Source organism: Odontesthes bonariensis, chromosome 17, assembly GCF_027942865.1.
Source record: "Odontesthes bonariensis isolate fOdoBon6 chromosome 17, fOdoBon6.hap1, whole genome shotgun sequence".
NCBI lineage: Eukaryota > Metazoa > Chordata > Actinopteri > Atheriniformes > Atherinopsidae > Odontesthes > Odontesthes bonariensis.
The window spans coordinates 9,512,711-9,529,147 of record NC_134522.1 but is presented as its reverse complement, the minus strand read 5'-3'; the positions used below and the strand labels follow the sequence as shown (position 1 = coordinate 9,529,147).

Sequence of the window (16,437 nt, the reverse complement as noted above, 5' to 3'; positions counted from 1 at the left end):
GTTAGCTCTGTGTTTGCGTTCCTTCAGTATGTGCCTATCGTAAACTGGCCGCAGCCCAGTGGCCTCAATAAGATTAGTGGATACAGAAGAACAAAGGATGGATGACAGTAGACAGTGTTCACAAATGGAATGAGGTGTGCCTGCTCCAGTTATTTCGCAACCCCGTGCTTTGATGACTGATGAACTGATGTTTGCAAGAATCAATATTTGGAAATGTGAGTAGGTTTGAATAATTTTGAGAGAATTAGATTATCTAAAGTTTATCATTTGTTGTGATAGTTGGCATAAATCTCTTTTTGACACTGTAGTCTGTTATTAAAGACACAATAATCTTTGATCAAGCTGAAAGTTCAGTGCGTTTTTTAAAGTTACACATCTTCCCTCCACTAGACAGTTTGCCCTCCGTCGTCACTCAGTATCACTTCTTGCCAGCTTGTGCCCCGGTTGCAGGAAAAGGAGTGTGTTAGGTTTGTGTTTATATACGTACAAGTCTGTCTTTAAGCTGTTTTAAAGCCACACTCGAACAAAATAAAGTAAACAAATTGTTGTGTATCACTGAATCACTCTGCAATTAAATGGACAGATAGAAGCGCCATGAAAAAGATTAAATCTGTAAAAGAATATGAATGAAAATAAGGAAATATGCACAGAAAGAAAGAAACATCGAAACATGAATAGATTATTCCTACATATGCACACACAGATGATATATATATATAGATAGATATATTAAAATTGCAGGGATGTTAACGTTCTCAGGACAAATAGAAAGCCAAGAGAAGACAAGGTTCTTTAAAAGCGATTTAAAGTGTTGTGACTTGCTGCCAACCACTGGAGCTGTGCTAAGTGAGGTTGGAGGTGAAAAAGGTACTATGAAAGAAATTACTACTAAGACTTTTAACCAAAAGTTAAAGACATGTTTTACTGTCTCTCTACCTGCCAGCAGATTATTCTTTTAGAGGTGGAAGAAAAACCTCCTGTAATATTGAAGTTGTCTTGAAGCAGTGTCGTGGGATTTCCTCCGTAGGGTTCTGCTGTATCCCAGTTTTGACAGTGTGGTCAGTGCAAGGCCTCGCTGGGATTTGGAGGCTTTTTGTGGTTTAGCTTTAGGATATAGTGGAACAAGTCTTTTTTTTATTGTGAGAACCATCTGAATTACTAACTGCTATGCTGTCTGAGCATGGAGAGTTCCCTATAAACAGCCTTCTTCCTAAAATAACAACAAAAAAACTGTTCAATGTGGATACGTATTAAGGCAGTGGGTCTTCTGTCCTCTTTGCAGCTGGGCAAAGAAGGAGAACTCCCACTATATTATGTGGCAGAAGGATTGGGAATCAAACAGTCCCTTTAAGTTTGAAATGAGGCATTGATTTCTTTGCAGCAGCTTGAAGAGAAAAGGTGCCAGCTGGCTTTATTATCAGACTGATACCATCTCCATCAAGCACATGTTTGCACACAGGCATGCATTAATTTCTGGTCTCATCACCAAGTTAACACCATCACCAAGTTAACACTTTTCCCACCTTGCCATTTGTTTCCTTCAGACGTTTTTGCACATATGTATCCATTTGCTTAGCTGTAATCTTCCAGGATATCGTAATGGGAGCAGACATATACATTCATTTAAAATTACACTGCTGTAGCCATTAATATCAGTACCTTTTTTCTCTTTAGATGTAGCAGTATAAGTATGTGGAGTTTCATACATAGCATTCAAAGCTCTGTGGCTCAGTAAGTTAAGTAGGTGGTTGATATTGCAAGATTCTGGGATAAAGATCTGTGTGGTTTCATCTTTCAGTAGCTGACAGTAGTGTCAGTTTTTCACCATTTGGTGAAATTAAGTCTTCATGAGGTGTGTTATCATATTTTTTTAGATTAATGTTAACTGTGGAAAATATTAATCTTTCGGAGTATCATCATGGAAGCGGTCATATACATCAGATAAATTACATTTGTAGGTCAACACCAGAGCAAGTCTGAACCCCTTCTACACGTATGTGAAGTTCTCATAACATGGCCATGACATGTGTTAACCAAGACATGTGTTGAATTGAAACTACTCTAGAAGGATTTTAAATTCTGTTCCAAAATTGACAGAGAATTGATGTTGAGCTGCAAGAGATTATTGGAGATTTTATTTACATACACAAAGAGCAAAGGATGGATGAAGGGATCTCTCATATGCAGCTGAGAAAACACAGAATATCGACCCTACTCTCACCTCACTCTGAAATCCATCAAACACATATTTTACTGTACTCTGACCGTTCTGATCAGACAGATCTGCAGCATGAGGACATTCAGGCCAAGAAATCACAGCTGCTTCTTCATCTCCACTCTGTGTATGTGCCTATATGAATGTGTGTCCAAGAGGCGATGAGCACAGAAAAGAACACAGGATATGGAACAGAGAGAAGGAGAGCAGCAGAAAGAGATTTCATCTCCTCCCTGCCTGTATACATATCTGCTAGAATGTAGGTCAGGCAGCCCCAGTCACTCTCAAAGCCTGGGAGAATGTGATTGCTGTGTGTGTGCACACACGCCACGTGAAAAAAGCATGTGCCTTGCTTATAATATGTGCTTATATGTGTGTGCCCCCTTGTCCTCATATGCCATATATTTAGTTCTGTATACAATCTGTGTGATTTCTTTTTTGGTTTGTTTTTGTTTGTCTGTAACAGCAATCATGTGTGGCATGTATTCTTATGCAAAGTGTTACAGCACACTTCACATACTGCAATGTTGGACATAACTGTACGATAGGGTTTAGTTGCAATGTGTCTGTTGGAGCTGCTGGGTTATTTAAAGTGGACTCCCTGGCTTTGATAGATATAGAAGCCCAGGAAAGGCCAGGTCCATTCTTTTTCTCTGTGGAATACTCAAACACACACACACACACTTGTAGGATTCTGGGTTGAGAAGAAGTCTCACTGTCCTTTATAACAAAGGTGAAGAATACGCTTGCAAACATGTGTCTATAACTGTTTGTGTAAGTGACTTTGTAAGGTGTTTGTTTGCCGTTTGTGTGTGTGTGTTCCCATTACATTTGAAGGCCAATTCCTCCTTTACTGTGCGCTGTCTGTCACTGTCCTTGGTGCTGAAACTTGCAGACTAGAGAGAACCTGAACAGCAGGACTAGAATGCCATGAACACACAGGGTACACACTGTGCTGTGAGCTGTTATATCTTTTGTCTAGTTTAATCTCTTGCCATTTGTCCTTTTTTTGTTTGCCTTTCTTGTTTTTCTCACCGCCCCCTTTTTTTTGAATGTGGGCTGTGTCCTGATGAAGAGTCAGAGAGCTGCGATTTGTCATCAGCCTCTTCATGAAGACCTTCATCAGAGGACAGACCCATCACTTACTCTCTGATTATAACGACCAAGGGGCCAGGGATGTGCATGTATGTGTGTTTATGTGTGCTTGTATTTTATGGGGTAGAAGGGGATTTAATTATGCCACAAAGTTGACAGAAATCATTCACAAAGCATTTATTCAGGGTTTCTATGCAAACTTGAAAAATAAGGAAAAGTATCAGATTTGTTGGTTTTTTTTACATCATTTTTCAGGTCTGGATTAGTATGAAAAAAATTATGTTTCCACACAATATTGTAATATTTTCATTTTGAGAGCAAAAATCTAAATGAGTAAGATCTGAATTGAAATGTAGCATTATGTTTTTGAGTTATTGTTTAAAGCCAAAAACCCACTGGCGGTGCACTGCCACAGTGTGTCAGGTGTCACCAATAGCACCTGCAGTTTCCTATCGTAGTTGTCTATTTTTTATCTATAAATTGAAAAAAGTACATTTTGATCAGTAATATAATGTCTTGAAATCAGCATAACAACATTCAAAGAGGGAAGGAAACCATATACCAGTTTTTTCCTGACACAAAGAGCCTAAACTTACAGTAATATTTCTTCATTTTATAAGGACAATGCAGGTACCAGTTTACATGTAGCATTTAGTGGGATTTAACACAAACTTCATCTATAAAAAAACAATTATCTTTACAATACAAAAATTATTCGAATCATTTAAATTTTTGCTATGCAAAGGCTTTTGCCAAATTCAGACTCTTGAAACTTCTATGTGGATATAAATCAATTAAACCTGATTTTCTATCTGAACAGCAGTTATTTTCCGTAATGATGGGATTGTGGGTCTTTATATTTCTCAACTTCCACAAATAATCTCTCTTCATCCATTTCACAAATATGTTTGATGCGAAACGTTGGGGTGTAAAAGCAAGGTAGGAAAACCATTTAGAAAAGTGCTAAAGCACCAAAGAAGAACTGTACCTGCGCAGAGCGAATATGATATTTTTTTCAATGCCATTAGTCAGGAGTTGTGATGCTTGAAAAAAAATAGACACTACTGCAAAGTAATGACAGTGGTGGGTCATAGTCGTGAGCCACCGGTGGTGTGGGACGATATAATAGAAAATGAAAAGGGCAGCCGTTTTATTGTGTCGTTACTTGCTGGTGGTTCTGGCCTTAATTTGCCCACCCCCATATGACTTTATGGACACCATGGGTGGCTGGGCCTTAAGTGGAAGAACAAGATCCCCACCAACTGTTTCAGTTCAGGGCCTCTCCGCATGTTGCAGTGTGTCTTTGGAAAAAAATACTGACCCCAAATTGTTCCCGATCACAAAGATTGGCATGGCAGCTGTATGAATGAGAGAATGAGAAACACATTATGAAACACTTTAAACCCCAGTTAAGGCTGAAAGATTTGATCTACTTGTCAGTCACAAGTTCACCCAAGCTAAAGCATACCCTGCATTGATATACTTTAAATTGTGGAATAGTTGACGAAATGTACATCTATTAAATTAGGTGGTTTTGAACCTCGTGATTAGGACCATAGATCTACTACAAATCAAGGGAAAACAGACCCTCTACTGGCCATTGAATAGACTGCAGGTTAAGGGTGCTTGAGAATTGGCTTTACTTTTCAGATCTGGAGGGTGCATCATCTGTTATATACAGTCTATGGCCTTTCATTATCGGGGAGACCAAAATGTGATGCTGTGTATACATTCAGCTGGATGCAACAGAATAGAGCACTGCTTAGTTTACTTCCTCAGAGCAGAGATCACTTGAAAGTTTGCAGTTTAAATAAAATGAGGTGACTGGTTTGCTCCAATTTGATTTGTTTGAAGTAGGAGGCAAATATTTGGTAGCATTGAAGCATACTTTGTCAGAATTTAACATGCATGTTTGCCTTCATATTTCAGAACAATTTATTAAGCATCTAGATATTTGTATTGGGATGTAAAATAGGACAGAACAAACCACTTAGAAGTCTGGAAATTTGAGTCTGGAAGAGTCTGTAATTTTGAAATTTCCCTGTTTAGTGGATTTTGTTAGATACAGTTTACCTCTTAAGTCGCTTCTTCTATCTGAAATGATACATTTTTATGTATATAGTGTAGCACTGATCAGTTTCCAAATTCACTTTGACCTTGTTTTATTGCTTTTTATTCTTCTTCGTGAAAATGTTTCTGGGGTGCTCCAACAGCTGTAATCAAATACAAACCAGCCTTTGATGCATTTTTCATGAAACAAAAGACAGCAGGGCTGCAGTCGTAAAATGAAAATATAGCTTGAGTGTCCCATTGTTTCACATTAGGGTTTCCTGTTAATAGCCATTTTTAAAGTTGTTTGTGCTATCCCCTTTCAACCCACTCACACCGTTTCCATGCTGATTAAACACACTACAAAGGAAGTTTACAAAAAAGTGGAAAGCAGAGGTGTTTGTGTGATGAAGGGTAGGAAAATACCCCCTGATGGTTGAAAGTGAAGTCCGTGTGTGCATGTGAGCACATTTACTCCTTTTACATAACACACAAGTTGAGCTCAGGCTGTGGTTGTTTGTCCTGAGGGACCAGCTTTTGTTTTGATTTAAGCTGCTATGAGATAGGATGGGAATGACTGGTGTGTGTGTGCGCCTGTTAAGGGCCGTCTGTTGGGCTCCCGGTGGGCGCCCTGCTTCTTTGTGATTCTCCCTATACACCATCAACACCTCATCTGTTCCCTGCCATACATTCTCTCAATTAGCAGCAGAGGATGGAAAGAAACAGGCAGTGTTTGGTCCACATGATTGTTCACACCTCCATCTTTTCTCTTTATCTCTTTTTGCATCTGAGGTTATTTTCATTTTATTGACAAAGAGGAACCTCAACCCCCTTCCTCAGTCCTCTCCCACCTCCCTGCACTCTCCCTCCTCTTTGCTCTGCTCCTTAAACTCAGCGAAGGATGGAGAGCTGAGGAGAGAAATCATGGAGGCAGGCACGGATCATTAGCTATATTTGTCCCCACTTCCTGCAGCAGATGATAGATCTAGCTAATTACCCCATGTTGCCAAGCCTATCGCACACGACACACGGCCATCGTTATGGTGGAAATCAGCATTTGATTTGGTTTGTGCCGCATAGCTGATGCTATATGACTATTCATGAGCCCGAAGTCTGAGAAGAGGAGGGATTCTCAGATCCTGTCATGACTGTGTATAAATGTGATTGTTCTGGAAATGATTTTAATGATGCATGTTCTCCATCTTCTCCCTCCCTCTGTGTAGAAAATGAGTTTGGAGGAGACGTGGTGAGCCGTTCCTCTCCAGCTGAACATCAGTACGTCACGGTGGAAGAAGAGGTCCAGGCCAAAGAGCTTTCTGAAGGCCAAAATATTTCAGGTAGAAGTTCCTTTCTCCACAGGAAATCCAGTTCGTTTTTTGTGACCAGTCGGTCCCAATTAGATGTCCATCTAATTCATACTGTTTCCTCTAAACTAATCATAAAAACATAAACAGAATCACTGCAAACTTTGGCATCAATGTCACAATTATACTGCACATTGCTTAAACAAATTCAAATTACAGTTTACAAATTCAAATAAGTTCAGTGGCACATACTTTGCCATGATATACAATCAAAGAAATGGTTGGCAAGAGTTGACTTATATAGAAAAAAAATCCCTAAAATAAGAATTCGGTGGCACAAAATCTACACATTTGTCAGAAAGGAATTTTCAGGTTGAAAACTAGAATTAAGAATATTAAAGGATTAAAAAGCCTTAAAAGATTTTGATTAAGACACTTAAAGCTGAGGCAAAATTTGTGCTGTTAATGGACATGAATACATTGTGAGTTTCATAGTCCATTCCAGCTGGTAATGCACCACAGCATTGTTATTCAATTGTAATACATATCAGGGAGAAGAAATCACTCTTCGAACTGATGAGTTTAGCTCTCAGCAGAAAAAACACTGAGCAGACGATATCAGATACATGTCAACTACGGCACGAACACCAGCATTGTTAGTGCTGGTATTATGCGACAGACTACACTGAGACAGAGCACTGCTCCTGTATAAGGTCTTGACCCCTAACCTGTTACAGGATGTCAAACTTGAACTGTAACTTTTAGCAGATAACTTGTTTTAAAGTATTGCCTGCAAAAATGAGAATAGAGACAGAGAGGCAATAAATTCCATTACAGGGTTTTGATCTCTACCTGTGAGACACTAAACATCATACATCATTTTCAGCTTTTCAGGAAATTATTATCTACACTTAAAGTCTCCATGGATTCAAATTTGACATTTTGACAAGTGTCTTAATGTACTCTTTATGTATTCTGTCTTGCAGAATATGACACCTACACATCAGTATCTGGTCCAACAAAGACAAAAAGAATAGCTTTGTAGGTTTTAAACATCTTTCAGAGCTTGCACATTCTGGGAAAATGTTTCAAAGTGTTGATGACTCATCCTGCACTTGGGCTCATGATTTTGCATCCAATTAAACATTTCTCAAACTGGGAATTTCTGCAGAGCGGATACAGAATGGGGGTGCTTGATCAGACAATGTAGCGGACCAATCAGAGCAGCCTGGGCTTTTCTGAGCTGAGCACTCTTACAAGCAGAAAATTGAACCTGATCTTGTGACAGAATATGAAACAGTTATGTTGGTTCACACACACCGCAGTTACCATGTTTTCATGAGTTTGTTCCCTATCCAGATTCACTTTAAGTCTCATTTGTTTCCATACCTGTTCCTACTCTACGTTATGCCATCCACCTTCCACGTCCCATTAGTCTTCATGAGGTCACTTGTACAGAGGAAGGAGGCACTGGTGTAGGACATTCATCCAAAGACCTTCATGCAACTGATTGATTGACACTCGTCCTGCTCAGTGTTTTCCTTTCCCACTCACATTTCCTTCTTTTTCCACTGCACTCTAACCTGTGAAAGAGTTAAAAGTACACGTTTGGGGTTAGAATTAATGTGCCCGGTTAGGTTTACATGTTACAAAAATCTACACGCCTATGGTTTATGCAGTTGGACTATTCATAGGTCACTAATACCCTTATGATACATCAGCGAAATTGATCTAAATATAGCAGCAATATAGCCCCTCACTAGCCATTGCATGAGACATTTGATAGTTGTTTATGAGTAATCTACTTGCCTCTGTCAGCATGAATTTCCCAGCTGCAGCCAGGTTCTACTCTGCTGAGTCCCATTTCCCTAAACAACTACTGTACGTCACAACAAGGTTGCCCAGAAGGCCACCTTCTTAAAGGGAAAGGCTGTGCTGGTAACAGTTTATTTAAATGGAACATATTTTCATCTAAAGTGTTTCGTTTGAGTAGAATTTCAATAGATTATACATTGAAATAAATCAGATTTCAAATAAACATACAATTTTTGCTTAAAAATTTTAGATTATTTTTAGTAGAGGCCCAAATGAGGAGCTGACAGGTGGGGCCATCTTCTCACACGAGCCAGTGTAAGGAAGCAATATATTCTACTTAACTTATGTTGAAATTTGTTCTGCTGAATATTCAATTAATGCCTTTTTAAAATAAAAATGTTATAAAAACAAATTGGGGGAAACAAAGCTGAAAATAAGCAAAATATTATAAAGGAGAAAGCATCAGATCCACTTCGACTGTATCGAAATCACTGAGGTCACACCTCTCTTTAAATCCTTTACTGTAACAGCTCCTTGTCATCACCTGACCATCTGATAAATTGTCTTATTGTGTTCAAATCACAGCTTTTTCTCACTCAAACCGTTTTTGAGCTCCGCACAGCTGCTGTCACACACCATAGCCATTTTCCATACTTGTTAGGAATCACTCCCAGATTTGAGCCTGTCTGCCTCCATCACTCTCACTCTGACTGTTTCTCTCCTCCCGCTCAGCGCCCATTCAGATGCTATCGCCACAGCCCTTCACACTAATTCAGATGCACTTAGCATCAGTTTGGCACACATGTTTGCTGTCACTACATGATGCATGGCGTAAATACCTATTTTTTCAGTGAAATTAGATAATGCCAGCGCAGTTTTGGTGGCTCCCTACCGCTGCATTGTGCAGAATATCAATGTTAGAGTGGGAGCATGTGTGTGTGATGTGCGTGTTGCTGAGGGTGGAGTTGGGCGCCATATGCCTGAAATGCATTCTCCCCAAACTTCAAGGTGAAAACAAAGAGAAACCGATAACGATGTGAATTGTTGTGACAGATGTCTAAGCACCCCCACCCAATCACCACCACTGAAATGATAATCACACACACACTTTCACGCAGAATGCTTCTACTGTGTCTCAGTGCATATTGCAATAATCACTGCATTCTTCCTCGTGTTTCATTGCCAGTGAAATCCAGATTCTCCTCCATGAAAAAGCAAAAAAATGGTTTCCTTTAAGCAGTTTGCCTGATTGCATTCCTGCTTCCAGAAGATGGAGAGACACTCATAACAGTCAAAGCCACTTTCATTTTCCAAGGCAGGGAATTTGCATGTTATTTTCTATTGATGCAGACTCTTTGATCAATACAAACACAAACACACATGGCATTTGAACAGCTGCTGTTTCTTATATGTGAGCTGAATCAAAAGTTTGGTCCGCTTCTCATTTACAAGACACGTTTCTGAGGGTTTTCCTGTAATGTATGATAAATCATCCATAAAAGCTAAATCATACAGTTTGGTTTTATATTTTTTATGGGATGCATCCTTCGTTTCCTGCAGCCATTTTATCCAAGACCTGTATTTTTCTGAAAGAAAGTAATCCTCACAAAGTATAGAATGTATAGTATGGCTGCATGGATTAGTTCTTCTGGATGCAAATTACAAAAAAACATTTTAAGCTCTTCTATCATAGAGATTTAGAAGTAAATTACAATGTGAGCTTCAACAGGGTTTTTACGCCAATAACAATTGGCTTGGTTTGCGGTTTTGAATAACCAAAGTGGAAGTCATGTGTGAAATGAAACAGAATAATTCCAACGCAAGTTGAGTACTTCCGGCTTCGGTGAGTGTTATATTGAGACTGTGCAGTCACAAAAAAATTGTCAACTTTTTTGGATGATCCTTGTTTTTCATCATTTTTTCTCTTCCTCTTTTTCTCCTAATTATAATTATTTTACACACTACTTATTTTCTGCCATTGTTTATGTTAACTCTGATTTAATGATGAACTAAAGCAGAAACCAATTAGGCAAATTGTGATTATTTCACATGAGTAGTAGAAAACATATAGGCATTAGGAAGCCCTGCATTGTCCAGGTTTTGTGAAAACTAAATGACAAGATATAGAATGTTGAAATTCAATAAACTAAGCAAAAAGAGATAAGCGCCAGCATTTTTAGCAAGAATGGTTTGATAATCATGTGGGATTTTATAAATGAGTGATTACTCAACAGATTTGTAGATACAAGGTTTTTTAAATTCACTAGTTTTATAGAAACATAAAGTTTTCTCTCAGATTCGTACTATAATATGTTTTTTCTTAACTTGCCAACTCTTGGAGGTGGGATCAACATGACTCTGGTTATTCGTCTGAGCATAATAATGCCATTGATCCGGGGTCTAATTGAGACACAGACAGAGAAGGATCGGGTCTACTCCTAATCCTCAATAAGCATGCTAACCTTCATTACAGCCGTGGCATTTTCTCATGGGGTGCTAAGAGACAGAAAAAGAAAGATAGAATACGAGGGGCTCTCCAACATATGGCAAGCCGCAGAGACGTGCTCGCTTCCTGGGTCCAACTCTCACAAGGACGCTTGAGGGAGGGAAGCGGAGGCCACAAGACTTTGCTGCTGTTGTTTACTCCTGCTGCTGGATTCACTTGTTGTTGACATCATGTACGTCGACAAACAGCAGATATTTTTTTGGAACAAGGGAAATACTACTGGCTCAGACTTTTTCTCTTGTTTTCCACATCTCTTTCATTCTTTTTTTTATCTGTTCAGACCTGAGGAGCCGTCTGAACATGGGAACTGGGAAAACCCACGTGTTGCATCAGGTCTTCGTGGGTTTAAAAACAACAGCCAGTAACTTCTGGCTGTGAATCTGGCAAATCTGGCAGCTCACACTAGCAGCTCACTGAAAACGTTCTTTCCATACATTTGCTATATAATGTTGTTATCAGTGGCATTTTCCTGATTTTACAGTTACACAAGTAAGTGTTGATATGAGTCACAATATCCATATATTTTTAAGAAAACAGTTGCATATCTGAGTTTAAGGCAGCCTCCGCTGGAGAAGTGTTTTCAAACAAAAGAAAAATATGTCTTATTGAAGCACGGACAATTAAAAAATAGATAGGTGTGGTGACCTTCATGTCATCCATTGGTATGAGGACTCTCTTTTAAAGCCTCAATATTTTAACCATTTCTAAGCAATGAATCTGGACAAGAACTTTAAAAGCTGCTCACTCATTCCCATTGTTTGGTGGCTTATCAATCACAATGTAACCCCTCCCTTATGTATACCCTGCTTTATCATCTATTTCGCTTTGAATTGGAACATAATTCACAAATTAATGTTGCACTCTATTAAATAGAAATTAAACTATCTGTTAAAACTATGATCTCATTAGGTAAATATTTACTGAGGTCATAAATCAAATGAGAAGTAAAGTCATTTTCACATATAAACCACAGAAGTTGCCCTTTGTTGGCTCTTAGATAAAATGCAGGTTTAAAACGTAATTATTAAAACACGATATCATGTCTATATTGTTTACACAGTAAATGGTGTGCAAAATGAACAGTGATTTCCATATTATACTGTCTAAAAATTCAAAGAAAAACAGCACCAAAGACAAATACCGATGAGTGATTTGTGTATTTTTTGTGCAAAAACAAACGGTTGAAATTTTTGTTTTACTTTATGAGATCAATTTTTTAAATTTTTTTAAAGTTTAAAGTCACAGGTGACTTGAAAATAATGTTTTTGAATATCTGATACAAGTGATCATTTGCAGCATCTGCATGAAGGAACAAAGACATATATGATACACCACTATGTCAGCGTCCTGGCTTTTAGATATAAATAAGCTAGGGCACTGTAAGAAGATCCAGGTAAGCAACATGAATTCGCTTCTACCTTAAAGTGGATTACATATGTTTCATTTACTGTACAAATTGTTCCAAAGAGGCTTTGATGAAACAGACGTGTTAAGTCTCCTCAGATGGAGGGGTGAGCTCCTCTTTTCTCCCATGACTTCGGGAACATTCAGTGTTGCACACACAGTCTCCACAAATATCTGAAAGAGGAATGAACATTACAAGGCCGATAAGACATGCATTTATTTTCATTTTTTTTCCCTTCTAAGAAATGTCTTTTACATTTCCTTGGAAACCAAAATTACCAAAAATGTAATATATTGATGGATATTTTAGTCTTTGCTCCACTTCCCCACACACAAACACACCAGCAGAGAACCTTCCCCATCATTGAAATACTGTAGGGCGCTCCTTCCTTACTACACCAATAAGATTTACAAGGTATCCTTGCTTTTCATCATTTTATTTTTCTCCTGTTGAAACATTTATGGGCATTCATAAAGAAACACGCCATTAGGGCTGAGGGGCTCTACAGTAAAGTGAGTATGGTGTTAATAAATCATGTTTAATAAAACGAGACATCCAAACACGGCCCCCGTCATAGTCCAAACCTAGCAATATGAATATTTAGAGGCGTCTGGAAATAACGTTCAGGAGTTTTCAGGCTCCTCAACAATTAATGATGTGTTGTTAAGGAGATACAACTGCTCCCAGAGGGCTACAGGGGTCTGACATACATGAAAGGCACGTGCAAGGCAGAATAATGCTTACTTTGACATAAAAAGCGCTTGAAAAGGTTGAATAGTGACAAGAAAGCAAGAGAGTTGTTTCATTGGTGGTAAAATCACCAATTACTGGAAGGATTATACAAATGCATAGATGAGAGTTTAAGTTCCTGAATTGATGCACAAGATGAACAGATAGATAAAAAACAGACATTTATGAATGTCACTCTTTCAAAATGAGTAAACATTTAAGACATTCCGAGTAGTTGAATATTCTTTCAAAATGATTATAACAGTGGAGGTGTTTTTGTCGATTCCCAAACATCTATCGGTATTGATCAGTTTTTCAATCCCAACTAAAATATGAGTCTCTGTGGAATTGATGGTGGTTTTGAGTGATTTCTTGGAAATCTGATTTCACCTAATCACAGGCTGTATACAAAAGATGGGCACTTCTTGTGATGTCACTCATTGGTTTGTGGGTGACCATTTTCAAAACCTTGAGTTTTGCACTTCTTTTCCCTGCCATCTTGGAGTTTTTGAAACTAGAAGTTACCATATTTGGAACAGTTATTTTACTGTCATAATAAATTCTTAATATCTCCCCATTTAATAAAAAATAATCTAAGATGAACATTCTGACATTGGCACACAAAAGATACGTATATGTCAGAATCATTTCAGGGTCTATTAGTCCAATAAACTTCACAAATTGGAATGTGATTCTTTCATATGTAGTGAAACTGCAGTGAAAAACTTGTAGTCAAACAGTTTTGCCATCCTGAGCGCCACAAGGCTATCCTGTGATGTAGAAATGACAGCACACTCTTAAGAGGAGATGAATAAAGTAAGACTGGAAACCCAACACTTGTCTTTTAGTGTGTTTTTCAAGGGCAGACCTTTTTAAGGGGACATCTCCAACCTCATTGAGTCTTGACAAGCAGTAAAGGCTAGAGAAATGATAAGGGCAATAGGTTTTATACTGTCCTGAGACATAGCATCTGTTACCATGGTTTCAGACGGTACTTAAGAAAGACGAGACAGCTGGAGCCATAGCTGCTGATATAGTGACTATGAGAGGAGGATGTCAAAGTAAGCAAACAGTCATCTTGACCTAACACACATGAACCGTCCCTAAATGCTTATTTTCCTCAATATTGCACACACATTGGTTTGGCATTTGTGTTTGTGGTATCGACAGGTCAGCTGGGTATATTCTCGTCATTTGGAGGCTTCTAGCACAAACGGTGCAAGTCTCTTCGCTTTAAGACTTACGTTGAGAGAAAGGGAATAAATTTGCCTGCAGCTCAAAAGTTAAATCAATTTCTAGCTTTCGACTTGTCTGAATTTAAGCTAGAAAGGCTCAAAACATTCTCTGTGATCATTTCATTGGGAAATTTTTGCAGATTAATTGATGAAACAAAAGACTGAGAAAAGTCATAGTAGTCGTCAGTGGAGTTTCTATTTTGAATGATGCGTAAACTGTTGAAAATGCCCTCCTTCATATTACCATGGGTCATTAGTTCATGCAGGCAGTAATGACCTGTGATCACATTCATAGAAAGCGTGACCAGAGGTGGTCATATGAGAAAAGTGTTTTTGTACTGTCTTGTTTTGTAATGTTAGCATAGAACATGTTGGAATAGTTAGCGGACAAAATAAGTTTAAGAATGATACACATTTATTCTCCGATGACAACATATTGGTGTTTGCAGAACCGCAGCCCTAATTACTGTAAACCGATACCTTATTTCAGAAACCTGAAAGGGCTTATTATGTGGGGTGTAGGGACATCTAGTGGCACAAGCAGAAAACTGCAACTAACCCAAGATACCCTACAGAAGAAACAGCGGCCATCAAAAACGATTTGATCAACTTTACACAAATGATGCACACATTAATGCAGCAAATCGGTTGGTCTCTACTCCTACACACGACGACAGGAAAACTGTTCTGAATCCAAAAATACAAACTTGTTGCTTTTGTTCGCAGGTGAAATAACCTCCTTGTTCTTCATGGCTCATGTCAGTGAAGCCAGTCGCTCCCCAGAACACAGATCTTAGAGATCTACTGAATGATAGATGATGGCCAGAAGGATGGCCAGCACACTTATCAGAAGGGTTTTAATCTTCCAAATGACATCAGAATCAATTTGGGGAATAATTTATTGATTTTAATTTGAGGAATTGATGCTTTTTGAATCCAGATGTTGCAGCCAGTGGACTTACTGGAAAATAGATTTTATAGGTCACATTTATTGAGCAACAACTAAAGATAACAGGAGTCAATATTTTCTTTAGTCTTTGAGTTACAAATGCTGCCCACCAGTCATCTACATGAAACCCTCATCATCACCACACCGTGTGTGAACTAAAATGTCTGACAACGAGGATAAAGTACTGAGAACCTGAGAGAACATGTTTCCAAATTATAGATAATTTTGCAAGGCTGTCTGTTGTGTGTTTAACAGCTTGTTTGTGCCTTCTCTGCAGATGGAGGTGGATGCAGACGATAAGCGCCATCGCACACGCTCCAAAGGTATCTAAACTGATACACACACAAACACACACAGCGCCATTCAGGGTGACCTTCACTCCCCCAACACACACACACACATATTGTGAGCACACACCGCTGCACAAAAAACCAGCGCAGTCACACTCGAGTTGCTTTCTCCCTCTGCTATCTCTGTTTTTATGTGCCTAGCAGGACCGGAACTCCACATTTTAAGACCTTTGTTCAAAATGAAACATCTGCCACACCGACAAGTGACATACACCGCAAATAAAAAAAACAAATTGCATAAAAATATCTAAGAGGAGGTGCCCATCAGAGGATCCTCTTGATTCATATTTCATCACCTCTGTCTAACATCTTTGCCCAAACAAGGACAAAGGTGTAACCATTGTTTCCCCATCTTGTGGATCGTGCCCTTTGCCAGCAATGTGATGAATCAATAATCACAATGACACTGTTTGTTATGGGTACAAGTGTCCTCCACAGCTGCTAGTATGCTAAAGAGGAAACCGGAGATTTGTTAGTGGATAACTGTTTACGGAATAACCCCATTCTTTTGCCTTCATATGAGACACCGAAGTTAATGTTGCAAAGAGACAGCAAATCAACTGATCTTGTTACTATTGAGTGTTGTCACAGCGCTGTCTTCCTATAAATATGAACCAGTAGATGCCTACTATGCATGCTGATTGAATATTTAGGCCACAGCGCGCCTGCTATGCTTAGTTTTTCAGCAAGCAAGTTTACATGGTACTAGAAAAAATCAAGTTATTGTTTTAGTTTGATCAAAAATCGGATTTCTAAAGATGCATATAGGTATGTTTGTCCAAGCA

At 38.7% G+C, this 16,437-nt stretch overlaps 1 protein-coding gene across 7 annotated transcripts in view; it reads left to right on the top strand.

The window, feature by feature from the left end:
• The window catches only part of myt1lb (myelin transcription factor 1-like, b), a 112,353-nt gene that overhangs the window by 28,169 nt on the left and 67,747 nt on the right, over window positions 1-16,437 (top strand). For all 7 annotated transcript variants that reach the window (XM_075448144.1, XM_075448147.1, XM_075448146.1 and 4 more), the window contains exons 2-3: window positions 6,583-6,696; window positions 15,580-15,625. In XM_075448144.1, coding sequence (XP_075304259.1) covers window positions 15,580-15,625 — 46 coding nt within the window. In that variant the 5' untranslated portion in view covers window positions 6,583-6,696. The remainder of the gene's footprint in view (window positions 1-6,582; window positions 6,697-15,579; window positions 15,626-16,437) is intronic.